The sequence below is a fragment of the Somniosus microcephalus genome, chromosome 3, assembly GCF_052327205.1.
Source record: "Somniosus microcephalus isolate GS21.2 chromosome 3, FLI_Smic_1.0, whole genome shotgun sequence".
NCBI lineage: Eukaryota > Metazoa > Chordata > Chondrichthyes > Squaliformes > Somniosidae > Somniosus > Somniosus microcephalus.
In genome coordinates, this window is record NC_140989.1 from 246,867,831 (window position 1) to 246,895,816 (window position 27,986).

The window sequence follows — 27,986 nt, forward strand, 5'->3', positions numbered from 1 at the left end:
GCGTGTACCGAGAGCACGGGTACAGAGAGCGTGGTACAGAGAGCGCGGGTACAGAGAGCGCGTACAGAGAGCGGGTACAGAGAGAGCGGGTACAGAGAGAGCGGGTACAGAGAGAGCGGGTACAGAGAGCGGGTACAGAGAGCGCGGGTACAGAGAGCGGGTACAGAGAGCGCGGGTACAGAGAGCGCGGGTACAGAGAGCGGGCACAGAGAGCGGGCACAGAGAGCGGGTACAGAGCGCGGGTACAGAGAGCGCGGGTACAGAGAGCGGGTACAGAGAGCGCGGGTACAGAGAGAGCGGGTACAGAGAGCGGGTACAGAGAGCGTGGGTACAGAGACCGCGGGTACAGAGAGCGGGTACAGAGAGCGGGTACCGAGAGCGGGTACAGAGAGCGGGCACAGAGTGCGGGTACAGAGAGCGGGTACAGAGAGAGCGGGTATGGAGAGGGGGTACAGAGAGAGCGGGTACAGAGAGGGCGGGTACAGAGAGCGGTTACAGAGAGCGGGTACAGAGAGAGCGGGTACAGAGAGAGCGGGTACAGAGCGCGGGTACAGGGAGCGCGGGTACAGAGAGAGCGGGTACAGAGAGCGGGTATAGAGAGCGCGGGTACAGAGAGCGGGTACAGAGAGCAGGTATAGAGAGCGCGGGTACAGAGAGAGCGGGTACAGAGAGCGGGTACAGAGAGCGGGTACAGACACCGCGGGTACAGAGAGCGGGTACAGAGAGAACGGGTACCGAGAGCGGGTACCGAGAGCGGGTACAGAGAGCGGGCACAGAGCGCGGGTACAGAGAGCGCGGGTACAGAGAGCGCGGGTACAGAGCGCGCGGGTACAGAGAGCGGTTACAGAGAGCGGCTACAGAGAGAGCGGCTACAGAGAGAGCGGGTACAGAGAGAGTGGGTACAGAGAGCGGGTATAGAGAGCGTGGGTACAGAGAGCGGGTGCAGAGAGCGGGTACAGAGAGCGCGGGTACAGAGAGAGCGGGTACAGAGAGCGGGTATAGAGAGCGCGGGTACAGAGAGCGGGTACAGAGAGCAGGTACAGAGAGCGCGGGTACAGAGAGCGCGGGTACAGAAAGCGGGTACAGAGAGCGGGTACAGAGAGTGCGGGTACAGAGTGAGCGGGTACAGAGAGCGGTTACAGAGAGCGCGGGTACAGAGAGCGGGTACAGAGACCGCGGGTAGAGAGAGCGGGTACAGAGAGAGCGGGTACCGAGAGCGGGTACAGAGAGCGGGTACAGAGAGCGGGCACAGAGTGCGGGTACAGAGAGCGGGTACAGAGAGAGCGGGTACAGGGACCGCGGGTACAGAGAGCGGGTACAGAGAGAGCGGGTACCGAGAGCGGGTACAGAGAGCGGGTACAGAGAGCGGGCACAGAGCGCGGGTACAGAGAGCGGGTACAGAGAGAGCGGGTACAGAGAGCGCGGGTACAGAGAGCGGTTACAGAGAGCGGGTACAGAGAGAGCGGGTACAGAGAGAGCCGGTACAGAAAGCGGGTATAGAGAGCGCGGGTACAGAGAGCGGGTACAGAGAGCAGGTACAGAGAGCGCGGGTACAGAGAGAGCGGGTGCAGAGAGCGGGTATAGAGAGCGCGGGTACAGAGAGCGGGTACAGAGAGCGTGGGTACAGAGAGCGCGGGTACAGAGAGCGCGGGTACAGAAAGCGGGTACAGAGCGCGGGTATAGAGAGCGCGGTTACAGAGTGAGCGGGTACAGAGAGCGGGTACAGAGAGCGCGGGTACAGAGAGCGGGTACAGAGACCGCGGGTACAGAGAGCGGGTACAGAGAGAGCGGGTACCGAGAGCGGGTACAGAGAGCGGGTACAGAGAGCGGGTATAGAGAGCGCGGGTACAGAGTGAGCGGGTACAGAGAGCGGGTACAGAGAGAGCGGGCACTGAGCGGGTACAGAGAGCGCGGGTACAGAGAGCGGGTACAGAGAGCGCGGGTTCAGAGTGCGCGGGTACAGAGAGCACGGGTACAGAGAGCGGGTACAGAGAGAGCGGGTACAGAGAGCGCGGGTACAGGGAGCGGGTACAGAGTGTGGGTACAGAGAGCGCGGGTACAGAGTGCGCGGGTACAGAGAGCGCGGGTACAGAGAGCGCGGTACAGAGAGCGCGGGTACAGAGAGCGCGGGTACAGAGAGCGCGGGTACAGAGAGCGGGTACAGAGCGCGGGTACAGAGTGCGCGGGTACAGAGCGCGGGTACAGAGAGCGCGGGTACAGAGCGCGGGTACAGAGAGCGCGGGTACCGAGAGCACGGGTACAGAGAGCGTGGTACAGAGAGCGCGGGTACAGAGAGCGCGTACAGAGAGCGGGTACAGAGAGAGCGGGTACAGAGAGAGCGGTACAGTGAGAGCGGGTACAGAGAGCGCGGGTACATAGAGCGCGGGTACAGAGAGCGGGTACAGAGAGCGGGTACAGAGCGCGGGTACAGAGAGCGCGGGTACAGAGAGCGCGGGTACAGAGTGAGCGGGTACAGAGAGCGGGTACAGAGAGAGCGGGCACTGAGCGGGTACAGAGAGCGCGGGTACAGAGAGCGGGTACAGAGAGCGCGGGTTCAGAGTGCGCGGGTACAGAGAGCACGGGTACAGAGAGCGGGTACAGAGAGAGCGGGTACAGAGAGCGCGGGTACAGAGAGCGGGTACAGAGTGCGTGTACAGAGAGCGCGGGTACAGAGTGCGCGGGTACAGAGAGCGCGGGTACAGAGAGCGCGGTACAGAGAGCGCGGGTACAGAGAGCGCGGGTACAGAGAGCGCGGGTGCAGAGAGCGGGTACAGAGCGCGGGTACAGAGTGCGCGGGTACAGAGCGCGGGTACAGAGAGCGGGTACAGAGAGCGCAGGTACAGAGCGCGGGTACAGAGAGCGCGGGTACCGAGAGCACGGGTACAGAGAGCGTGGTACAGAGAGCGCGGGTACAGAGAGCGCGTACAGAGAGCGGGTACAGAGAGAGCGGGTACAGAGAGAGCGGTACAGTGAGAGCGGGTACAGAGAGCGCGGGTACAGAGAGCGCGGGTACAGAGAGCGGGTACAGAGAGCGGGTACAGAGCGCGGGTACAGAGAGCGCGGGTACAGAGAGCTGGTACAGAGAGCGCGGGTACAGAGAGAGCGGGTACAGAGAGCGGGTACAGAGAGCGTGGGTACAGAGACCGCGGGTACAGACAGCGGGTACAGAGAGAGCGGGTACCGAGAGCGGGTACAGAGAGCGGGTACAGAGTGCGGGCACAGAGTGCGGGTACAGAGAGCGGGTACAGAGAGAGCGGGTACAGAGAGAGCGGGTACAGAGAGAGCGGGTACAGAGCACGGGTACAGAGAGCGCGGGTACAGAGAGAGCGGGTACAGAGAGCGGGTATAGAGAGCGCGGGTACAGAGAGCGGGTACAGAGAGCAGGTATAGAGAGCGCGGGTACAGAGAGAGCGGGTACAGAGAGCGGGTACAGAGAGCGCGGGTACAGAGAGCGGGTACAGAGACCGCGGGTACAGAGAGCGGGTACAGAGAGAGCGGGTACCGAGAGCGGGTACCGAGAGCGGGTACAGAGAGCGGGTACAGAGAGCGGGCACAGAGTGCGGGTACAGAGAGAGCGGGTACAGAGAGAGCGGGTACAGAGAGCGCGGGTACAGAGAGCGGTTACAGAGAGCGGGTACAGAGAGCGGGTACAGAGAGAGCGGGTACAGAGAGCGGGTATAGAGAGCGCGGGTACAGAGAGCGGGTACAGAGAGCAGGTACAGAGAGCGCGGGTACAGAGAGCGCGGGTACAGAGAGAGCGGGTACAGAGAGCGGGTACAGAGAGCGGGTACAGAGAGCGGGCACAGAGTGCGGGTACAGAGAGAGCGGGTACAGAGAGAGCGGGTACAGAGAGCGCGGGTACAGAGAGCGGGTACAGAGAGAGCGGGTACAGAGAGAGCGGGTACAGAGAGCGGGTATAGAGAGCGCGGGTACAGAGAGCGGGTACAGAGAGCAGGTACAGAGCGCGGGTACAGAGAGAGCGGGTACAGAGAGCGGGTGTAGAGAGCGCGGGTACAGAGAGCGGGTACAGACAGCAGGTACAGAGAGCGCGGGTACAGAGAGCGCGGGTACAGAGAGCGCGGGTACAGAAAGCGGGTACAGAGAGTGAGTAAAGAGAGCACGGGTACAGAGTGAGCGGGTACAGAGAGCGGGTACAGAGAGCGCGGTTACAGAGAGCGGGTACAGAGACCGCGGGTACAGAGAGCGGGTACAGAGAGAGCGGGTACCAAGAGCGGGTACAGAGAGCGGGTACAGAGAGCGGGCACAGAGTGCGGGTACAGAGAGCGGGTACAGAGAGAGCGGGTACAGGTACCGCGGGTACAGAGAGCGGGTACAGAGAGCGGGTACAGAGAGCGGGTACAGAGAGAGCGGGTACCGAGAGCGGGTACAGAGAGCGGGTACAGAGAGTGGGTACAGAGAGACCGGGTACAGAGAGCGCGGGTACAGAGAGCGGGTACAGAGAGAGCGGGTACAGAGAGAGCGGGTACAGAGAGAGTGGGTACAGAGCGCGGGTACAGAGAGAGCGGGTACAGAGAGAGCGGATACAGAGAGCGGGTATAGAGAGCGCGGGTACAGAGAGCGGGTACAGAGAGCGGGTACAGAGAGCAGGTACAGAGAGCGCGGATACAGAGAGAGCGGGTACAGAGAGCGGGTATAGAGAGCGCGGGTACAGAGAGCGGGTACAGAGAGCAGGTCCAGAGAGCGCGGGTACAGAGAGCGCGGGTACAGAGAGCGCGGGTACAGAAAGCGGGTACAGAGAGCGGGTATAGAGAGCGCGGGTACAGTGTGAGCGGGTACAGAGAGCGGGTACAGAGAGCGCGGGTACAGAGAGCGGGTACAGAGACCGCGGGTACAGAGAGCGGGTACAGAGAGAGCGGGTACCGAGAGCGGGTACAGAGAGCGGGTACAGAGAACATGTGTACAGAGAGCGGGTACAGAGAGAGCGGGTACAGAGAGAGCGGGTACAGAGAGCGCGGGTACAGAGAGCGGGTACAGAGTGCGGGTACAGAGAGCGCGGGTACAGAGTGCGCGGGTACAGAGAGCGCGGATACAGAGAGCGCGGTACAGAGAGCGCGGTACAGAGAGCGCGGGTACAGAGAGCGCGGGTACAGAGAGCGCGGGTACAGAGAGCGCGGGTACAGAGAGCGGGTACAGAGTGCGGGTACAGAGTGCGCGGGTTCAGGAGCGGGTACAGAGCGCGGGTACAGAGAGCGGGTACAGAGAGCGCGGGTACAGAGAGGGCGGGTACAGAGAGCGCGGGTACAGAGAGCGCGTGTACCGAGAGCACGGGTACAGAGAGCGTGGTACAGAGAGCGCGGGTACAGAGAGCGCGTACAGAGAGCGGGTACAGAGAGAGCGGGTACAGAGAGAGCGGGTACAGAGAGAGCGGGTACAGAGAGAGCGGGTACAGAGAGCGCGGGTACAGAGAGCGGGTACAGAGAGCGCGGGTACAGAGAGCGCGGGTACAGAGAGCGGGCACAGAGAGCGGGCACAGAGAGCGGGTACAGAGCGCGGGTACAGAGAGCGCGGGTACAGAGAGCGGGTACAGAGAGCGCGGGTACAGAGAGAGCGGGTACAGAGAGCGGGTACAGAGAGCGTGGGTACAGAGACCGCGGGTACAGGGAGCGGGTACAGAGAGCGGGTACCGAGAGCGGGTACAGAGAGCGGGCACAGAGTGCGGGTACAGAGAGCGGGTACAGAGAGAGCGGGTATGGAGAGGGGGTACAGAGAGAGCGGGTACAGAGAGGGCGGGTACAGAGAGCGGTTACAGAGAGCGGGTACAGAGAGAGCGGGTACAGAGAGAGCGGGTACAGAGCGCGGGTACAGGGAGCGCGGGTACAGAGAGAGCGGGTACAGAGAGCGGGTATAGAGAGCGCGGGTACAGAGAGCGGGTACAGAGAGCAGGTATAGAGAGCGCGGGTACAGAGAGAGCGGGTACAGAGAGCGGGTACAGAGAGCGGGTACAGAGACCGCGGGTACAGAGAGCGGGTACAGAGAGAACGGGTACCGAGAGCGGGTACCGAGAGCGGGTACAGAGAGCGGGCACAGAGCGCGGGTACAGAGAGCGCGGGTACAGAGAGCGCGGGTACAGAGCGCGCGGGTACAGAGAGCGGTTACAGAGAGCGGCTACAGAGAGAGCGGCTACAGAGAGAGCGGGTACAGAGAGAGTGGGTACAGAGAGCGGGTATAGAGAGCGTGGGTACAGAGAGCGGGTGCAGAGAGCGGGTACAGAGAGCGCGGGTACAGAGAGAGCGGGTACAGAGAGCGGGTATAGAGAGCGCGGGTACAGAGAGCGGGTACAGAGAGCAGGTACAGAGAGCGCGGGTACAGAGAGCGCGGGTACAGAAAGCGGGTACAGAGAGCGGGTACAGAGAGTGCGGGTACAGAGTGAGCGGGTACAGAGAGCGGTTACAGAGAGCGCGGGTACAGAGAGCGGGTACAGAGACCGCGGGTACAGAGAGCGGGTACAGAGAGAGCGGGTACCGAGAGCGGGTACAGAGAGCGGGTACAGAGAGCGGGCACAGAGTGCGGGTACAGAGAGCGGGTACAGAGAGAGCGGGTACAGGGACCGCGGGTACAGAGAGCGGGTACAGAGAGAGCGGGTACCGAGAGCGGGTACAGAGAGCGGGTACAGAGAGCGGGCACAGAGCGCGGGTACAGAGAGCGGGTACAGAGAGAGCGGGTACAGAGAGCGCGGGTACAGAGAGCGGTTACAGAGAGCGGGTACAGAGAGAGCGGGTACAGAGAGAGCCGGTACAGAAAGCGGGTATAGAGAGCGCGGGTACAGAGAGCGGGTACAGAGAGCAGGTACAGAGAGCGCGGGTACAGAGAGAGCGGGTGCAGAGAGCGGGTATAGAGAGCGCGGGTACAGAGAGCGGGTACAGAGAGCGCGGGTACAGAGAGCGCGGGTACAGAGAGCGCGGGTACAGAAAGCGGGTACAGAGCGCGGGTATAGAGAGCGCGGTTACAGAGTGAGCAGGTACAGAGAGCGGGTACAGAGAGCGCGGGTACAGAGAGCGGGTACAGAGACCGCGGGTACAGAGAGCGGGTACAGAGAGAGCGGGTACCGAGAGCGGGTACAGAGAGCGGGTACAGAGAGCGGGTATAGAGAGCGCGGGTACAGAGTGAGCGGGTACAGAGAGCGGGTACAGAGAGAGCGGGCACTGAGCGGGTACAGAGAGCGCGGGTACAGATAGCGGGTACAGAGAGCGCGGGTTCAGAGTGCGCGGGTACAGAGAGCACGGGTACAGAGAGCGGGTACAGAGAGCGCGGGTACAGGGAGCGGGTACAGAGTGCGGGTACAGAGAGCGCGGGTACAGAGTGCGCGGGTACAGAGAGCGCGGGTACAGAGAGCGCGGTACAGAGAGCGCGGGTACAGAGAGCGCGGGTACAGAGAGCGGGTACAGAGCGCGGGTACAGAGTGCGCGGGAACAGAGCGCGGGTACAGAGAGCGGGTACAGAGAGCGCAGGTACAGAGCGCGGGTACAGAGAGCGCGGGTACCGAGAGCACGGGTACAGAGAGCGTGGTACAGAGAGCGCGGGTACAGAGAGCGCGTACAGAGAGCGGGTACAGAGAGAGCGGGTACAGAGAGAGCGGTACAGTGAGAGCGGGTACAGAGAGCGCGGGTACAGAGAGCGCGGGTACAGAGAGCGCGGGTACAGAGAGCGGGTACAGAGAGCGGGTACAGAGCGCGGGTACAGAGAGCGCGGGTACAGAGAGCTGGTACAGAGAGCGCGGGTACAGAGAGAGCGGGTACAGAGAGCGGGTACAGAGAGCGTGGGTACAGAGACCGCGGGTACAGACAGCGGGTACAGAGAGAGCGGGTACCGAGAGCGGGTACAGAGAGCGGGTACAGAGAGCGGGCACAGAGTGCGGGTACAGAGAGCGGGTACAGAGAGAGCGGGTACAGAGAGAGCGGGTACAGAGAGAGCGGGTACAGAGCACGGGTACAGAGAGCGCGGGTACAGAGAGAGCGGGTACAGAGAGCGGGTATAGAGAGCGCGGGTACAGAGAGCGGGTACAGAGAGCAGGTATAGAGAGCGCGGGTACAGAGAGAGCGGGTACAGAGAGCGGGTACAGAGAGCGCGGGTACAGAGAGCGGGTACAGAGACCGCGGGTACAGAGAGCGGGTACAGAGAGAGCGGGTACCGAGAGCGGGTACCGAGAGCGGGTACAGAGAGCGGGTACAGAGAGCGGGCACAGAGTGCGGGTACAGAGAGAGCGGGTACAGAGACAGCGGGTACAGAGAGCGCGGGTACAGAGAGCGGTTACAGAGAGCGGGTACAGAGAGAGCGGGTACAGAGAGAGCGGGTACAGAGAGCGGGTATAGAGAGCGCGGGTACAGAGAGCGGGTACAGAGAGCAGGTACAGAGAGCGCGGGTACAGAGAGAGCAGGTACAGAGCGCGGGTACAGAGAGCGGGTACAGAGAGCGGGTACAGAGAGCAGGTACAGAGAGCGCGGGTACAGAGAACGCGGGTACAGAGAGAGCGGGTACAGAGAGCGGGTACAGAGAGCGCGGGTACAGAGAGCGGGTACAGAGACCGGGTACAGAGACCGCGGGTACAGAGAGAGCGGGTACAGAGAGAGCGGGTACCGAGAGCGGGTACAGAGAGCGGGTACAGAGAGCGGGCATGGAGTGCGGGTACAGAGAGTGGGTACAGAGAGAGCGGGTACAGGGACCGCGGGTACCGAGAGCGGGTACAGAGAGCGGGCACAGAGCACGGGCACAGAGCGCGGGTACAGAGAGAGCGGGTACAGAGAGCGCGGGTACAGAGAGCGGTTACAGAGAGCGGGCACAGAGAGAGCGGGTACAGAGAGAGCGGGTACAGAGAGAGCGGGTACAGAGAGAGCGGGTACAGAGCGAGCGGGTACAGAGAGAGCGGGTACAGAGAGCGGGTCTAGAGAGCGCGGGTACAGAGAGCGGGTACAGAGAGCAGGTACAGAGAGCGCGGGTACAGAGAGAGCGGGTACAGAGAGCGGGTATAGAGAGCGCGGGTACAGAGAGCGGGTACAGAGAGCAGGTACAGAGAGCGCGGGTACAGAGAGCGCGGGTACAGAAAGCGGGTACAGAGAGCGGGTATAGAGAGCGCGGGTACAGAGTGAGCGGGTACAGAGAGCGGGTACAGAGAGCGCGGGTACAGAGAGCGGGTACAGAGACCGCGGGTACAGAGAGCGGGTACCGAGAGCGGGTACAGAGAGCGGGTACAGAGAGCGGGTATAGAGAGCGCGGGTACAGAGTGAGCGGGTACAGAGAGCGGGTACAGAGAGAGCGGGCACAGAGCGGGTACAGAGAGCGCGGGTGCAGAGAGCGGGTACAGAGCGCGGGTTCAGAGTGCGCGGGTACAGAGAGCGGGTACAGAGAGCAGGTACAGAGAGCGCGGGTACAGAGAGAGCGGGTACAGAGAGCGGGTATAGAGAGCGTGGGTACAGAGAGCGGGTACAGAGAGCAGGTACAGAGAGCGCGGGTACAGAGAGCGCGGGTACAGAAAGCGGGTAGAGAGCGGGTATAGAGAGCGCGGGTACAGAGTGAGCGGGTACAGAGAGCGGGTACAGAGAGCGCGGGTACAGAGAGCGGGTACAGAGAGAGCGGGTACCGAGAGCGGGTACAGAGAGCGGGTACAGAGAGCGGGTATAGAGAGCGCGGGTACAGAGTGAGCGGGTACAGAGAGCGGGTACAGAGAGAGCGGGCACAGAGCGGGTACAGAGAGCGCGGGTGCAGAGAGCGGGTACAGAGCGCGGGTTCAGAGTGCGCGGGTACAGAGAGCGGGTACAGAGAGCACGGGTACAGAGAGCGGGTACAGAGAGAGCGGGTACAGAGAGCGCGGGTACAGAGAGCGGGTACAGAGTGCGGGTACAGAGAGTGCGGGTACAGAGTGCGCGGGTACAGAGAGCGCGGGTACAGAGAGCGCGGTACAGAGAGCGCGGTACAGAGAGCGCGGGTACAGAGTGCGCGGGTACAGAGAGCGCGGGTACAGAGAGCGGATACAGAGAGCGCAGGTACAGAGCGCGGGTACAGAGAGCGCGGGTACCGAGAGCACGGGTACAGAGAGCGTGGTACAGAGAGCGCGGGTACAGAGAGCGCGTACAGAGAGCGGGTACAGAGAGAGCGGGTACAGAGAGAGCGGTACAGTGAGAGCGGGTACAGAGAGCGCGGGTACAGAGAGCGCGGGTACATAGAGCGCGGGTACAGAGAGCGGGTACAGAGAGCGGGTACAGAGCACGGGTACAGAGAGCGCGGGTACAGAGAGCGGGTACAGAGAGAGCGGGCACTGAGCGGGTACAGAGAGCGCGGGTACAGAGAGCGGGTACAGAGAGCGCGGGTTCAGAGTGCGCGGGTACAGAGAGCACGGGTACAGAGAGCGGGTACAGAGAGAGCGGGTACAGAGAGCGCGGGTACAGAGAGCGGGTACAGAGTGCGTGTACAGAGAGCGCGGGTACAGAGTGCGCGGGTACAGAGAGCGCGGGTACAGAGAGCGCGGTACAGAGAGCGCGGGTACAGAGAGCGCGGGTACAGAGAGCGCGGGTGCAGAGAGCGGGTACAGAGCGCGGGTACAGAGTGCGCGGGTACAGAGCGCGGGTACAGAGAGCGGGTACAGAGAGCGCAGGTACAGAGCGCGGGTACAGAGAGCGCGGGTACCGAGAGCACGGGTACAGAGAGCGTGGTACAGAGAGCGCGGGTACAGAGAGCGCGTACAGAGAGCGGGTACAGAGAGAGCGGGTACAGAGAGAGCGGTACAGTGAGAGCGGGTACAGAGAGCGCGGGTACAGAGAGCGCGGGTACAGAGAGCGCGGGTACAGAGAGCGGGTACAGAGAGCGGGTACAGAGCGCGGGTACAGAGAGCGCGGGTACAGAGAGCTGGTACAGAGAGCGCGGGTACAGAGAGAGCGGGTACAGAGAGCGGGTACAGAGAGCGTGGGTACAGAGACCGCGGGTACAGACAGCGGGTACAGAGAGAGCGGGTACCGAGAGCGGGTACAGAGAGCGGGTACAGAGAGCGGGCACAGAGTGCGGGTACAGAGAGCGGGTACAGAGAGAGCGGGTACAGAGAGAGCGGGTACAGAGAGAGCGGGTACAGAGCACGGGTACAGAGAGCGCGGGTACAGAGAGAGCGGGTACAGAGAGCGGGTATAGAGAGCGCGGGTACAGAGAGCGGGTACAGAGAGCAGGTATAGAGAGCGCGGGTACAGAGAGAGCGGGTACAGAGAGCGGGTACAGAGAGCGCGGGTACAGAGAGCGGGTACAGAGACCGCGGGTACAGAGAGCGGGTACAGAGAGAGCGGGTACCGAGAGCGGGTACCGAGAGCGGGTACAGAGAGCGGGTACAGAGAGCGGGCACAGAGTGCGGGTACAGAGAGAGCGGGTACAGAGAGAGCGGGTACAGAGTGCGCGGGTACAGAGAGCGGTTACAGAGAGCGGGTACAGAGAGCGGGTACAGAGAGAGCGGGTACAGAGAGCGGGTATAGAGAGCGCGGGTACAGAGAGCGGGTACAGAGAGCAGGTACAGAGAGCGCGGGTACAGAGAGCGCGGGTACAGAGAGAGCGGGTACAGAGAGCGGGTACAGAGAGCGGGTACAGAGAGCGGGCACAGAGTGTGGGTACAGAGAGAGCGGGTACAGAGAGAGCGGGTACAGAGAGCGCGGGTACAGAGAGCGGTTACAGAGAGCGGGTACAGAGAGAGCGGGTACAGAGAGAGCGGGTACAGAGAGCGGGTATAGAGAGCGCGGGTACAGAGAGCGGGTACAGAGAGCAGGTACAGAGCGCGGGTACAGAGAGAGCGGGTACAGAGAGCGGGTGTAGAGAGCGCGGGTACAGAGAGCGGGTACAGACAGCAGGTACAGAGAGCGCGGGTACAGAGAGCGCGGGTACAGAGAGCGCGGGTACAGAAAGCGGGTACAGAGAGTGGGTAAAGAGAGCACGGGTACAGAGTGAGCGGGTACAGAGAGCGGGTACAGAGAGCGCGGTTACAGAGAGCGGGTACAGAGACCGCGGGTACAGAGAGCGGGTACAGAGAGAGCGGGTACCAAGAGCGGGTACAGAGAGCGGGTACAGAGAGCGGGCACAGAGTGCGGGTACAGAGAGCGGGTACAGAGAGAGCGGGTACAGGTACCGCGGGTACAGAGAGCGGGTACAGAGAGCGGGTACAGAGAGCGGGTACAGAGAGAGCGGGTACCGAGAGCGGGTACAGAGAGCGGGTACAGAGAGCGGGTACAGAGAGACCGGGTACAGAGAGCGCGGGTACAGAGAGCGGGTACAGAGAGAGCGGGTACAGAGAGAGCGGGTACAGAGAGAGTGGGTACAGAGCGCGGGTACAGAGAGAGCGGGTACAGAGAGAGCGGATACAGAGAGCGGGTATAGAGAGCGCGGGTACAGAGAGCGGGTACAGAGAGCGGGTACAGAGAGCAGGTACAGAGAGCGCGGATACAGAGAGAGCGGGTACAGAGAGCGGGTATAGAGAGCGCGGGTACAGAGAGCGGGTACAGAGAGCAGGTCCAGAGAGCGCGGGTACAGAGAGCGCGGGTACAGAGAGCGCGGGTACAGAAAGCGGGTACAGAGAGCGGGTATAGAGAGCGCGGGTACAGTGTGAGCGGGTACAGAGAGCGGGTACAGAGAGCGCGGGTACAGAGAGCGGGTACAGAGACCGCGGGTACAGAGAGCGGGTACAGAGAGAGCGGGTACCGAGAGCGGGTACAGAGAGCGGGTACAGAGAACATGTGTACAGAGAGCGGGTACAGAGAGAGCGGGTACAGAGAGAGCGGGTACAGAGAGCGCGGGTACAGAGAGCGGGTACAGAGTGCGGGTACAGAGAGCGCGGGTACAGAGTGCGCGGGTACAGAGAGCGCGGATACAGAGAGCGCGGTACAGAGAGCGCGGTACAGAGAGCGCGGGTACAGAGAGCGCAGGTACAGAGCGCGGGTACAGAGAGCGCGGGTACCGAGAGCACGGGTACAGAGAGCGTGGTACAGAGAGCGCGGGTACAGAGAGCGCGTACAGAGAGCGGGTACAGAGAGAGCGGGTACAGAGAGAGCGGTACAGTGAGAGCGGGTACAGAGAGCGCGGGTACAGAGAGCGCGGGTACAGAGAGCGCGGGTACAGAGAGCGGGTACAGAGAGCGGGTACAGAGCGCGGGTACAGAGAGCGCGGGTACAGAGAGCTGGTACAGAGAGCGCGGGTACAGAGAGAGCGGGTACAGAGAGCGGGTACAGAGAGCGTGGGTACAGAGACCGCGGGTACAGACAGCGGGTACAGAGAGAGCGGGTACCGAGAGCGGGTACAGAGAGCGGGTACAGAGAGCGGGCACAGAGTGCGGGTACAGAGAGCGGGTACAGAGAGAGCGGGTACAGAGAGAGCGGGTACAGAGAGAGCGGGTACAGAGCACGGGTACAGAGAGCGCGGGTACAGAGAGAGCGGGTACAGAGAGCGGGTATAGAGAGCGCGGGTACAGAGAGCGGGTACAGAGAGCAGGTACAGAGAGCGCGGGTACAGAGAGCGCGGGTACAGAAAGCGGGTACAGAGAGCGGGTATAGAGAGCGCGGGTACAGAGTGAGCGGGTACAGAGAGCGGGTACAGAGAGCGCGGGTACAGAGAGCGGGTACAGAGACCGCGGGTACAGAGAGCGGGTACCGAGAGCGGGTACAGAGAGCGGGTACAGAGAGCGGGTATAGAGAGCGCGGGTACAGAGTGAGCGGGTACAGAGAGCGGGTACAGAGAGAGCGGGCACAGAGCGGGTACAGAGAGCGCGGGTGCAGAGAGCGGGTACAGAGCGCGGGTTCAGAGTGCGCGGGTACAGAGAGCGGGTACAGAGAGCAGGTACAGAGAGCGCGGGTACAGAGAGAGCGGGTACAGAGAGCGGGTATAGAGAGCGTGGGTACAGAGAGCGGGTACAGAGAGCAGGTACAGAGAGCGCGGGTACAGAGAGCGCGGGTACAGAAAGCGGGTAGAGAGCGGGTATAGAGAGCGCGGGTACAGAGTGAGCGGGTACAGAGAGCGGGTACAGAGAGCGCGGGTACAGAGAGCGGGTACAGAGAGAGCGGGTACCGAGAGCGGGTACAGAGAGCGGGTACAGAGAGCGGGTATAGAGAGCGCGGGTACAGAGTGAGCGGGTACAGAGAGCGGGTACAGAGAGAGCGGGCACAGAGCGGGTACAGAGAGCGCGGGTGCAGAGAGCGGGTACAGAGCGCGGGTTCAGAGTGCGCGGGTACAGAGAGCGGGTACAGAGAGCACGGGTACAGAGAGCGGGTACAGAGAGAGCGGGTACAGAGAGCGCGGGTACAGAGAGCGGGTACAGAGTGCGGGTACAGAGAGTGCGGGTACAGAGTGCGCGGGTACAGAGAGCGCGGGTACAGAGAGCGCGGTACAGAGAGCGCGGTACAGAGAGCGCGGGTACAGAGTGCGCGGGTACAGAGAGCGCGGGTACAGAGAGCGGATACAGAGAGCGCAGGTACAGAGCGCGGGTACAGAGAGCGCGGGTACCGAGAGCACGGGTACAGAGAGCGTGGTACAGAGAGCGCGGGTACAGAGAGCGCGTACAGAGAGCGGGTACAGAGAGAGCGGGTACAGAGAGAGCGGTACAGTGAGAGCGGGTACAGAGAGCGCGGGTACAGAGAGCGCGGGTACATAGAGCGCGGGTACAGAGAGCGGGTACAGAGAGCGGGTACAGAGCACGGGTACAGAGAGCGCGGGTACAGAGAGCGGGTACAGAGAGAGCGGGCACTGAGCGGGTACAGAGAGCGCGGGTACAGAGAGCGGGTACAGAGAGCGCGGGTTCAGAGTGCGCGGGTACAGAGAGCACGGGTACAGAGAGCGGGTACAGAGAGAGCGGGTACAGAGAGCGCGGGTACAGAGAGCGGGTACAGAGTGCGTGTACAGAGAGCGCGGGTACAGAGTGCGCGGGTACAGAGAGCGCGGGTACAGAGAGCGCGGTACAGAGAGCGCGGGTACAGAGAGCGCGGGTACAGAGAGCGCGGGTGCAGAGAGCGGGTACAGAGCGCGGGTACAGAGTGCGCGGGTACAGAGCGCGGGTACAGAGAGCGGGTACAGAGAGCGCAGGTACAGAGCGCGGGTACAGAGAGCGCGGGTACCGAGAGCACGGGTACAGAGAGCGTGGTACAGAGAGCGCGGGTACAGAGAGCGCGTACAGAGAGCGGGTACAGAGAGAGCGGGTACAGAGAGAGCGGTACAGTGAGAGCGGGTACAGAGAGCGCGGGTACAGAGAGCGCGGGTACAGAGAGCGCGGGTACAGAGAGCGGGTACAGAGAGCGGGTACAGAGCGCGGGTACAGAGAGCGCGGGTACAGAGAGCTGGTACAGAGAGCGCGGGTACAGAGAGAGCGGGTACAGAGAGCGGGTACAGAGAGCGTGGGTACAGAGACCGCGGGTACAGACAGCGGGTACAGAGAGAGCGGGTACCGAGAGCGGGTACAGAGAGCGGGTACAGAGAGCGGGCACAGAGTGCGGGTACAGAGAGCGGGTACAGAGAGAGCGGGTACAGAGAGAGCGGGTACAGAGAGAGCGGGTACAGAGCACGGGTACAGAGAGCGCGGGTACAGAGAGAGCGGGTACAGAGAGCGGGTATAGAGAGCGCGGGTACAGAGAGCGGGTACAGAGAGCAGGTATAGAGAGCGCGGGTACAGAGAGAGCGGGTACAGAGAGCGGGTACAGAGAGCGCGGGTACAGAGAGCGGGTACAGAGACCGCGGGTACAGAGAGCGGGTACAGAGAGAGCGGGTACCGAGAGCGGGTACCGAGAGCGGGTACAGAGAGCGGGTACAGAGAGCGGGCACAGAGTGCGGGTACAGAGAGAGCGGGTACAGAGAGAGCGGGTACAGAGTGCGCGGGTACAGAGAGCGGTTACAGAGAGCGGGTACAGAGAGCGGGTACAGAGAGAGCGGGTACAGAGAGCGGGTATAGAGAGCGCGGGTACAGAGAGCGGGTACAGAGAGCAGGTACAGAGAGCGCGGGTACAGAGAGCGCGGGTACAGAGAGAGCGGGTACAGAGAGCGGGTACAGAGAGCGGGTACAGAGAGCGGGCACAGAGTGTGGGTACAGAGAGAGCGGGTACAGAGAGCGCGGGTACAGAGAGCGGTTACAGAGAGCGGGTACAGAGAGAGCGGGTACAGAGAGAGCGGGTACAGAGAGCGGGTATAGAGAGCGCGGGTACAGAGAGCGGGTACAGAGAGCAGGTACAGAGCGCGGGTACAGAGAGAGCGGGTACAGAGAGCGGGTGTAGAGAGCGCGGGTACAGAGAGCGGGTACAGACAGCAGGTACAGAGAGCGCGGGTACAGAGAGCGCGGGTACAGAGAGCGCGGGTACAGAAAGCGGGTACAGAGAGTGGGTAAAGAGAGCACGGGTACAGAGTGAGCGGGTACAGAGAGCGGGTACAGAGAGCGCGGTTACAGAGAGCGGGTACAGAGACCGCGGGTACAGAGAGCGGGTACAGAGAGAGCGGGTACCAAGAGCGGGTACAGAGAGCGGGTACAGAGAGCGGGCACAGAGTGCGGGTACAGAGAGCGGGTACAGAGAGAGCGGGTACAGGTACCGCGGGTACAGAGAGCGGGTACAGAGAGCGGGTACAGAGAGCGGGTACAGAGAGAGCGGGTACCGAGAGCGGGTACAGAGAGCGGGTACAGAGAGCGGGTACAGAGAGACCGGGTACAGAGAGCGCGGGTACAGAGAGCGGGTACAGAGAGAGCGGGTACAGAGAGAGCGGGTACAGAGAGAGTGGGTACAGAGCGCGGGTACAGAGAGAGCGGGTACAGAGAGAGCGGATACAGAGAGCGGGTATAGAGAGCGCGGGTACAGAGAGCGGGTACAGAGAGCGGGTACAGAGAGCAGGTACAGAGAGCGCGGATACAGAGAGAGCGGGTACAGAGAGCGGGTATAGAGAGCGCGGGTACAGAGAGCGGGTACAGAGAGCAGGTCCAGAGAGCGCGGGTACAGAGAGCGCGGGTACAGAGAGCGCGGGTACAGAAAGCGGGTACAGAGAGCGGGTATAGAGAGCGCGGGTACAGTGTGAGCGGGTACAGAGAGCGGGTACAGAGAGCGCGGGTACAGAGAGCGGGTACAGAGACCGCGGGTACAGAGAGCGGGTACAGAGAGAGCGGGTACCGAGAGCGGGTACAGAGAGCGGGTACAGAGAACATGTGTACAGAGAGCGGGTACAGAGAGAGCGGGTACAGAGAGAGCGGGTACAGAGAGCGCGGGTACAGAGAGCGGGTACAGAGTGCGGGTACAGAGAGCGCGGGTACAGAGTGCGCGGGTACAGAGAGCGCGGATACAGAGAGCGCGGTACAGAGAGCGCGGTACAGAGAGCGCGGGTACAGAGAGCGCAGGTACAGAGCGCGGGTACAGAGAGCGCGGGTACCGAGAGCACGGGTACAGAGAGCGTGGTACAGAGAGCGCGGGTACAGAGAGCGCGTACAGAGAGCGGGTACAGAGAGAGCGGGTACAGAGAGAGCGGTACAGTGAGAGCGGGTACAGAGAGCGCGGGTACAGAGAGCGCGGGTACAGAGAGCGCGGGTACAGAGAGCGGGTACAGAGAGCGGGTACAGAGCGCGGGTACAGAGAGCGCGGGTACAGAGAGCTGGTACAGAGAGCGCGGGTACAGAGAGAGCGGGTACAGAGAGCGGGTACAGAGAGCGTGGGTACAGAGACCGCGGGTACAGACAGCGGGTACAGAGAGAGCGGGTACCGAGAGCGGGTACAGAGAGCGGGTACAGAGAGCGGGCACAGAGTGCGGGTACAGAGAGCGGGTACAGAGAGAGCGGGTACAGAGAGAGCGGGTACAGAGAGAGCGGGTACAGAGCACGGGTACAGAGAGCGCGGGTACAGAGAGAGCGGGTACAGAGAGCGGGTATAGAGAGCGCGGGTACAGAGAGCGGGTACAGAGAGCAGGTATAGAGAGCGCGGGTACAGAGAGAGCGGGTACAGAGAGCGGGTACAGAGAGCGCGGGTACAGAGAGCGGGTACAGAGACCGCGGGTACAGAGAGCGGGTACAGAGAGAGCGGGTACCGAGAGCGGGTACCGAGAGCGGGTACAGAGAGCGGGTACAGAGAGCGGGCACAGAGTGCGGGTACAGAGAGAGCGGGTACAGAGAGAGCGGGTACAGAGAGCGCGGGTACAGAGAGCGGTTACAGAGAGCGGGTACAGAGAGCGGGTACAGAGAGAGCGGGTACAGAGAGCGGGTATAGAGAGCGCGGGTACAGAGAGCGGGTACAGAGAGCAGGTACAGAGAGCGCGGGTACAGAGAGCGCGGGTACAGAGAGAGCGGGTACAGAGAGCGGGTACAGAGAGCGGGTACAGAGAGCGGGCACAGAGTGCGGGTACAGAGAGAGCGGGTACAGAGAGAGCGGGTACAGAGAGCGCGGGTACAGAGAGCGGTTACAGAGAGCGGGTACAGAGAGAGCGGGTACAGAGAGAGCGGGTACAGAGAGCGGGTATAGAGAGCGCGGGTACAGAGAGCGGGTACAGAGAGCAGGTACAGAGCGCGGGTACAGAGAGAGCGGGTACAGAGAGCGGGTGTAGAGAGCGCGGGTACAGAGAGCGGGTACAGACAGCAGGTACAGAGAGCGCGGGTACAGAGAGCGCGGGTACAGAGAGCGCGGGTACAGAAAGCGGGTACAGAGAGTGGGTAAAGAGAGCACGGGTACAGAGTGAGCGGGTACAGAGAGCGGGTACAGAGAGCGCGGTTACAGAGAGCGGGTACAGAGACCGCGGGTACAGAGAGCGGGTACAGAGAGAGCGGGTACCAAGAGCGGGTACAGAGAGCGGGTACAGAGAGCGGGCACAGAGTGCGGGTACAGAGAGCGGGTACAGAGAGAGCGGGTACAGGTACCGCGGGTACAGAGAGCGGGTACAGAGAGCGGGTACAGAGAGCGGGTACAGAGAGAGCGGGTACCGAGAGCGGGTACAGAGAGCGGGTACAGAGAGCGGGTACAGAGAGACCGGGTACAGAGAGCGCGGGTACAGAGAGCGGGTACAGAGAGAGCGGGTACAGAGAGAGCGGGTACAGAGAGAGTGGGTACAGAGCGCGGGTACAGAGAGAGCGGGTACAGAGAGAGCGGATACAGAGAGCGGGTATAGAGAGCGCGGGTACAGAGAGCGGGTACAGAGAGCGGGTACAGAGAGCAGGTACAGAGAGCGCGGATACAGAGAGAGCGGGTACAGAGAGCGGGTATAGAGAGCGCGGGTACAGAGAGCGGGTACAGAGAGCAGGTCCAGAGAGCGCGGGTACAGAGAGCGCGGGTACAGAGAGCGCGGGTACAGAAAGCGGGTACAGAGAGCGGGTATAGAGAGCGCGGGTACAGTGTGAGCGGGTACAGAGAGCGGGTACAGAGAGCGCGGGTACAGAGAGCGGGTACAGAGACCGCGGGTACAGAGAGCGGGTACAGAGAGAGCGGGTACCGAGAGCGGGTACAGAGAGCGGGTACAGAGAACATGTGTACAGAGAGCGGGTACAGAGAGAGCGGGTACAGAGAGAGCGGGTACAGAGAGCGCGGGTACAGAGAGCGCGGATACAGAGAGCGCGGTACAGAGAGCGCGGTACAGAGAGCGCGGGTACAGAGAGCGCGGGTACAGAGAGCGCGGGTACAGAGAGCGCGGGTACAGAGAGCGGGTACAGAGTGCGGGTACAGAGTGCGCGGGTTCAGGAGCGGGTACAGAGCGCGGGTACAGAGAGCGGGTACAGAGAGCGCGGGTACAGAGAGGGCGGGTACAGAGAGCGCGGGTACAGAGAGCGCGTGTACCGAGAGCACGGGTACAGAGAGCGTGGTACAGAGAGCGCGGGTACAGAGAGCGCGTACAGAGAGCGGGTACAGAGAGAGCGGGTACAGAGAGAGCGGGTACAGAGAGAGCGGGTACAGAGAGCGGGTACAGAGAGCGCGGGTACAGAGAGCGGGTACAGAGAGCGCGGGTACAGAGAGCGCGGGTACAGAGAGCGGGCACAGAGAGCGGGCACAGAGAGCGGGTACAGAGCGCGGGTACAGAGAGCGCGGGTACAGAGAGCGGGTACAGAGAGCGCGGGTACAGAGAGAGCGGGTACAGAGAGCGGGTACAGAGAGCGTGGGTACAGAGACCGCGGGTACAGAGAGCGGGTACAGAGAGCGGGTACCGAGAGCGGGTACAGAGAGCGGGCACAGAGTGCGGGTACAGAGAGCGGGTACAGAGAGAGCGGGTATGGAGAGGGGGTACAGAGAGAGCGGGTACAGAGAGGGCGGGTACAGAGAGCGGTTACAGAGAGCGGGTACAGAGAGAGCGGGTACAGAGAGAGCGGGTACAGAGCGCGGGTACAGGGAGCGCGGGTACAGAGAGAGCGGGTACAGAGAGCGGGTATAGAGAGCGCGGGTACAGAGAGCGGGTACAGAGAGCAGGTATAGAGAGCGCGGGTACAGAGAGAGCGGGTACAGAGAGCGGGTACAGAGAGCGGGTACAGACACCGCGGGTACAGAGAGCGGGTACAGAGAGAACGGGTACCGAGAGCGGGTACCGAGAGCGGGTACCGAGAGCGGGTACAGAGAGCGGGCACAGAGCGCGGGTACAGAGAGCGCGGGTACAGAGAGCGCGGGTACAGAGCGCGCGGGTACAGAGAGCGGTTACAGAGAGCGGCTACAGAGAGAGCGGCTACAGAGAGAGCGGGTACAGAGAGAGTGGGTACAGAGAGCGGGTATAGAGAGCGTGGGTACAGAGAGCGGGTGCAGAGAGCGGGTACAGAGAGCGCGGGTACAGAGAGAGCGGGTACAGAGAGCGGGTATAGAGAGCGCGGGTACAGAGAGCGGGTACAGAGAGCAGGTACAGAGAGCGCGGGTACAGAGAGCGCGGGTACAGAAAGCGGGTACAGAGAGCGGGTACAGAGAGTGCGGGTACAGAGTGAGCGGGTACAGAGAGCGGTTACAGAGAGCGCGGGTACAGAGAGCGGGTACAGAGACCGCGGGTACAGAGAGCGGGTACAGAGAGAGCGGGTACCGAGAGCGGGTACAGAGAGCGGGTACAGAGAGCGGGCACAGAGTGCGGGTACAGAGAGCGGGTACAGAGAGAGCGGCTACAGGGACCGCGGGTACAGAGAGCGGGTACAGAGAGAGCGGGTACCGAGAGCGGGTACAGAGAGCGGGTACAGAGAGCGGGCACAGAGCGCGGGTACAGAGAGCGGGTACAGAGAGAGCGGGTACAGAGAGCGCGGGTACAGAGAGCGGTTACAGAGAGCGGGTACAGAGAGAGCGGGTACAGAGAGAGCCGGTACAGAAAGCGGGTATAGAGAGCGCGGGTACAGAGAGCGGGTACAGAGAGCAGGTACAGAGAGCGCGGGTACAGAGAGAGCGGGTGCAGAGAGCGGGTATAGAGAGCGCGGGTACAGAGAGCGGGTACAGAGAGCGCGGGTACAGAGAGCGCGGGTACAGAGAGCGCGGGTACAGAAAGCGGGTACAGAGCGCGGGTATAGAGAGCGCGGTTACAGAGTGAGCGGGTACAGAGAGCGGGTACAGAGAGCGCGGGTACAGAGAGCGGGTACAGAGACCGCGGGTACAGAGAGCGGGTACAGAGAGAGCGGGTACCGAGAGCGGGTACAGAGAGCGGGTACAGAGAGCGGGTATAGAGAGCGCGGGTACAGAGTGAGCGGGTACAGAGAGCGGGTACAGAGAGAGCGGGCACTGAGCGGGTACAGAGAGCGCGGGTACAGATAGCGGGTACAGAGAGCGCGGGTTCAGAGTGCGCGGGTACAGAGAGCACGGGTACAGAGAGCGGGTACAGAGAGAGCGGGTACAGAGAGCGCGGGTACAGGGAGCGGGTACAGAGTGCGGGTACAGAGAGCGCGGGTACAGAGTGCGCGGGTACAGAGAGCGCGGGTACAGAGAGCGCGGTACAGAGAGCGCGGGTACAGAGAGCGCGGGTACAGAGAGCGGGTACAGAGCGCGGGTACAGAGTGCGCGGGAACAGAGCGCGGGTACAGAGAGCGGGTACAGAGAGCGCAGGTACAGAGCGCGGGTACAGAGAGCGCGGGTACCGAGAGCACGGGTACAGAGAGCGTGGTACAGAGAGCGCGGGTACAGAGAGCGCGTACAGAGAGCGGGTACAGAGAGAGCGGGTACAGAGAGAGCGGTACAGTGAGAGCGGGTACAGAGAGCGCGGGTACAGAGAGCGCGGGTACAGAGAGCGCGGGTACAGAGAGCGGGTACAGAGAGCGGGTACAGAGCGCGGGTACAGAGAGCGCGGGTACAGAGAGCTGGTACAGAGAGCGCGGGTACAGAGAGAGCGGGTACAGAGAGCGGGTACAGAGAGCGTGGGTACAGAGACCGCGGGTACAGACAGCGGGTACAGAGAGAGCGGGTACCGAGAGCGGGTACAGAGAGCGGGTACAGAGAGCGGGCACAGAGTGCGGGTACAGAGAGCGGGTACAGAGAGAGCGGGTACAGAGAGAGCGGGTACAGAGAGAGCGGGTACAGAGCACGGGTACAGAGAGCGCGGGTACAGAGAGAGCGGGTACAGAGAGCGGGTATAGAGAGCGCGGGTACAGAGAGCGGGTACAGAGAGCAGGTATAGAGAGCGCGGGTACAGAGAGAGCGGGTACAGAGAGCGGGTACAGAGAGCGCGGGTACAGAGAGCGGGTACAGAGACCGCGGGTACAGAGAGCGGGTACAGAGAGAGCGGGTACCGAGAGCGGGTACCGAGAGCGGGTACAGAGAGCGGGTACAGAGAGCGGGCACAGAGTGCGGGTACAGAGAGAGCGGGTACAGAGAGAGCGGGTACAGAGAGCGCGGGTACAGAGAGCGGTTACAGAGAGCGGGTACAGAGAGAGCGGGTACAGAGAGAGCGGGTACAGAGAGCGGGTATAGAGAGCGCGGGTACAGAGAGCGGGTACAGAGAGCAGGTACAGAGAGCGCGGGTACAGAGAGAGCGGGTACAGAGCGCGGGTACAGAGAGCGGGTACAGAGAGCGGGTACAGAGAGCAGGTACAGAGAGCGCGGGTACAGAGAACGCGGGTACAGAGAGAGCGGGTACAGAGAGCGGGTACAGAGAGCGCGGGTACAGAGAGCGGGTACAGAGACCGGGTACAGAGACCGCGGGTACAGAGAGAGCGGGTACAGAGAGAGCGGGTACCGAGAGCGGGTACAGAGAGCGGGTACAGAGAGCGGGCATGGAGTGCGGGTACAGAGAGTGGGTACAGAGAGAGCGGGTACAGGGACCGCGGGTACCGAGAGCGGGTACAGAGAGCGGGCACAGAGCACGGGCACAGAGCGCGGGTACAGAGAGAGCGGGTACAGAGAGCGCGGGTACAGAGAGCGGTTACAGAGAGCGGGCACAGAGAGAGCGGGTACAGAGAGAGCGGGTACAGAGAGAGCGGGTACAGAGAGAGCGGGTACAGAGCGAGCGGGTACAGAGAGAGCGGGTACAGAGAGCGGGTCTAGAGAGCGCGGGTACAGAGAGCGGGTACAGAGAGCAGGTACAGAGAGCGCGGGTACAGAGAGAGCGGGTACAGAGAGCCGGTATAGAGAGCGCGGGTACAGAGAGCGGGTACAGAGAGCAGGTACAGAGAGCGCGGGTACAGAGAGCGCGGGTACAGAAAGCGGGTACAGAGAGCGGGTATAGAGAGCGCGGGTACAGAGTGAGCGGGTACAGAGAGCGGGTACAGAGAGCGCGGGTACAGAGAGCGGGTACAGAGACCGCGGGTACAGAGAGCGGGTACCGAGAGCGGGTACAGAGAGCGGGTACAGAGAGCGGGTATAGAGAGCGCGGGTACAGAGTGAGCGGGTACAGAGAGCGGGTACAGAGAGAGCGGGCACAGAGCGGGTACAGAGAGCGCGGGTGCAGAGAGCGGGTACAGAGCGCGGGTTCAGAGTGCGCGGGTACAGAGAGCGGGTACAGAGAGCGCGGGTACAGAGAGCGCAGGTACACTCCACACCCTGCAGTCTCCTGGGAGAGGCAAAACGAAACCAGAGACAAAACTCTGGGCCAATATGATGGAATTCATTAATTGATTTCACATTTGGCATTTAACAAGCCTGACTACAAATCTGTGGTTCAATCACCGAGCACGCGCACACCAACGAAACTCTGGGTGATAGATTTATGAATAAAATTTGAGGTTTATATCTCCCTGCTGTGCTAGCACATCATAAAAAGAAAGTAAATTAAATTTCTCGGAATGGAATAAATGTTAATGATATTGTACTTGCTGTTTCAAGATTTAATGGGTCTCCCTGGTAGTTATGGCATCATAGAATCATGCTGCACAGAGGAGGCCATTCGGCCCATCGTGCCTGTACCGGCTCTTTGAAAGAGCTATCCAAGTTAGTCCCACTCCCCCACTCTTTCTCCATGGGTCTGCAAATGTTTCCTTTTCAAATATTTATCCAATTCACTTTTGAAAGTTACTATTGAATCAGCTTCCACCACCCTTTCAGGCAGTGCATTCCAGATCATAGCAATTCGCTGTGGAAAAAGAAAAATTCTTCTCATCTCCCCTCTGGTTCTATTGCCAATTATCTTAAATCTGTGTCCTCTGCTTTCCGATCCTCCCACCGGTGGAAACAGTTTCTCCTTATTTGCTCTATCAGAACCCCTCATGTTTTGAGAATATTGGATCCAGTCTGTCACATCACCTATTGTGTGATCATGAAGCCACCTAGATAACTTTTATCTGAGGCCCGAGGCCCAGGTCGACAAATCCTTGTGTGTACAGCATTTTAACAACTTCTGTTTTTTTTTCCCCTCATAGGGTTCTCTTACTGCAATTATATAGGGCCCTGGTGAGTCCACACCTGGAGTATTGTGTACAGTTCTGGTCTCCTTACCTAAGGAAGGATATACTTGCCATAGAGGGAGTGCAACGAAGGTTCACCAGACTGGTTCCTGGGATGGGGGGATTGTCCTATGAGGAGAGATTGAGGAGATTAGGCCTATATTCTCTAGAGCTTAAAGAATGAGAGGTGATCTCATTGAAACATACAAAATTCTTACAGGGCTTGACAGGGTAGATGCAGGGAGGATGTTTCCCCTGGCTGGGGAGTCCAGAACCAGGGGTCACAGTCTCAGAATAGGGGGTCAGCCATTTAGGACTGAGATGAGGAGAAATTTTTCACTCAGAGAGAGGGTGGTGAACCTTTGGAATTCTCTATTCCAGAGGGCTGTGGAGGCTCAGTCATTGAGTATATTCAAGACGGAAGGAGAAGACAGAGGAGGAGAAGCATCCGGGAAGGTGCCGAACACCTCGAGTCTCTTCGCTGGGAGCAAGCGGAAGCCAAGCGCAGGCAGTGCAAGGAGTGCACGTCAACCCAAGCACCCCACCCACCCGCCCCTTCAACCACCGTCTGCCCCACCTGTGACAGAGACTGTAGGTCCCGCATTGGACTCATCAGTCACCTGAGAACTCATTTTTAATGTGGAAGCAAGTCATCCTCGGTTCCGAGGGACTGCCTAAGCCTAAGCCTCAAGACAGAGATCGATAGATTTTTTGGATATTAAGGGAATCAAGGGATATGGGGATAGTGCAGGAAAGTGGAGTTGAGGTAGATCAGCCATGATCTTATTGAATGGCGGAGCAGGCTCGAGGGGCCAAATGGCCGACTCCTGCTCCTATTTCTTATGTTCTTATGTTCTCTTCCCATCCCTGTCAACGCAACTGTCGCACATTCTTCCTCAATCTTTGTGTTGCTCAGGGGCAATCTGCAGTCTGAAGCACAGTTTAGCTTCCAACTTGCTCTGTTCCTTTAAGCCAGTGCTCAATTCTTGCAGAGAATCCAGCTAAATTGTTGTTGGTTGAGGTCAATAAGTTACTTGTAAATTTCAGGCTCCAGCTCACCAGAATTCAGCATGAAACGCCTGGCTGGCTTTCTTTTCTCAAGATTGCTTTGCATTTATAACAAAGTTATGAGGGACAGATACAATTTAGAGGCAAGACTTTAAAACAAAATTCTATAATATTTTAAAACCTTGCACATTGTCCGCTCTTGTTGTAAATGTTAAACTTCCTGTAACACTGTCCGGCCATGGTTTTCGATAATACTTTTCCAACACAGTTTGTTAAAATTCACACATCAGTGGTCCCGAGCCCCAGGCCCCTCTCCCAGTGCTGCTAAACCTCACAACCATTCCTCCCCAGTCTGCTAAATGCCATGTACCTAGCTCCATCATGGTACATCTCGCCTACTATCTTGCTATGTATTCTGAGCTTTAAAAAAGGTAAGAGACAAAAATTGTGTACGCAAAGGAATAAATAATAATCAGGACCACTGACTTACAGTTTTCAATGTGGTCAGATTTGGCTAATTGGCATACAGTAAAAGTGCAGTTTAACATATGCAATCACTTTTAATCAGTAACCCTGATATTAATGCATTGTATGTTGCATGGCGTAACACCTCTTTGGTTATAAAATAACATACACTCCCAACTCAACAGGAGCAATGCCACATGACTGCTGCTAAACATGTTCGAGTGTGCTAATGCTGTGTTATGGAAACAGGGATGGGTGCAAGTTTGAGTCCCACCCTGCTCAGTTTCTAGTGTCGAATGAGGAGGCACTGAGCAAGGATGTAGCATCTCCCAGTAGGAGGGAGGGAAAATGAGAGGGAAAGTTATGTCTACTTAGTCATAGTGCCTCCTGGCAGCTAGCTATAGGGAGTCCACATACCCGCCAACTGAAGTTTAATAAAGAAGGGATAAATTACAGTGAAAAAAAGGGGAAAACGTAACCCTCAAAATACCCCCATAACAAAAAAATATATAAATTTTAATCATATGTATGTTAAGATACAGATCAGCCAGGATTTAATTGAATGGTGGAACAGGCTCGAGGGGCTGAATGGCCTTCTGTTCCTATGCTCATACTGTTGTGTGTGGAATTATTTGACAATATAAACTCTGCTCCGATGTAATCATTTTTTCAATGTAATGTACATAGGGGAAAGAGGCAGCAGTTAAATAGACATTAACACGACAACTTTTAGGCCTAGAAATTGGGTTTTGGTCTTGCCAGGGCTGTAGCGCCAGAAAGTTTGCGCCAGCGGTAATGCGGCAGCGCGCGACGAAAATTCGGGTGCGCCGGGCCCAGACGGCGGCGGGCGCTAAAACCCTCCTTTAGCGCCTCAAAACGGGCGTGAACTTGGGTTTCCCGGCGCTAATCCCCCGCTGCGGCACCCGATGCGGTGCGGCAGGCGGGGGAACTGCAGGCCTCCTCCTCCTGTTAAGGAGGAGCTGCCTGCAGCCGACAACTGTCCGGCGGATTGACCCGACATCTGAGCCCGGCACCTCGGGGAAGTGCCGGGCTCGCATCAGACACTGATCAGGGCCACGGGGGGGGAATGCAGGAGTCCGGGAAGGGAGGTGCGGGCAGGCGGCCGCCGGGAACGCGGCCGGCCGCCGCTCCACCTATATGCGCCGGTGCACACTGGGGGAAGACTCTGTTGCCAGAGTCTTAGTTGCGCCTGCCACGGGCGAGGCGGGCGCAACTGAATTTCGGCTTGGGGCCGGGTTACCACGGCAACCGGGACGCTGCGCACACCGATGACGTCATCGGTGCCGGCGCAGCGCTACCGGTGCAACGCCGATTTAGGGCCCCAGGGAATTTCTCAACTGGCCATAACTCCGGCGCTAGGCCCTCTAGCGCCTCAAATGCGGCGCTAAGCCTACCGAATTTCTAGGCCTTAATTTCTTCTTTGACTGTGAAACACATTGAGCAGGAATTTTAAGCATTGCCAGCGTTTTGTTAAAATTGTTGCCTTTTAATTTTTGAGATACCTTCAACTGCATACCCAATCCAAGCCGAGGGCTGAGAGTCCACGAGCAGCTGGTCAACTATTTGTCTTATGATGGTTATGTGAGAGAGAAACCAGATACCCTTCACCAGACCTCCATCTGCTCTCTGAAGGATGAAGAAATAAGCGAAACATGAAATCTGCGGCAACATGTAGTGAATGTTTTGTAACAGAGTGTTGGGGAAGCTTCACAGCCTGCTTTCCTCACTGGTGGAACTCTCTCACAGCACTGTCACCATCTGGAAT

The 27,986-nt window shown here is 60.4% G+C and overlaps 1 protein-coding gene across 1 annotated transcript in view; it reads left to right on the forward strand.

The window, feature by feature from the left end:
* Positions 1 to 27,881, forward strand: part of LOC147121802 (uncharacterized) — a 363,729-nt gene extending 335,848 nt beyond the window's left edge. Inside the window, exon 6 of the mRNA XM_085982314.1 lies at positions 27,720 to 27,881. Coding sequence (XP_085838440.1) covers positions 27,720 to 27,877 — 158 coding nt within the window. The 3' untranslated portion in view covers positions 27,878 to 27,881. The remainder of the gene's footprint in view (positions 1 to 27,719) is intronic.
* Positions 27,882 to 27,986: the final 105 nt, after the last annotated feature.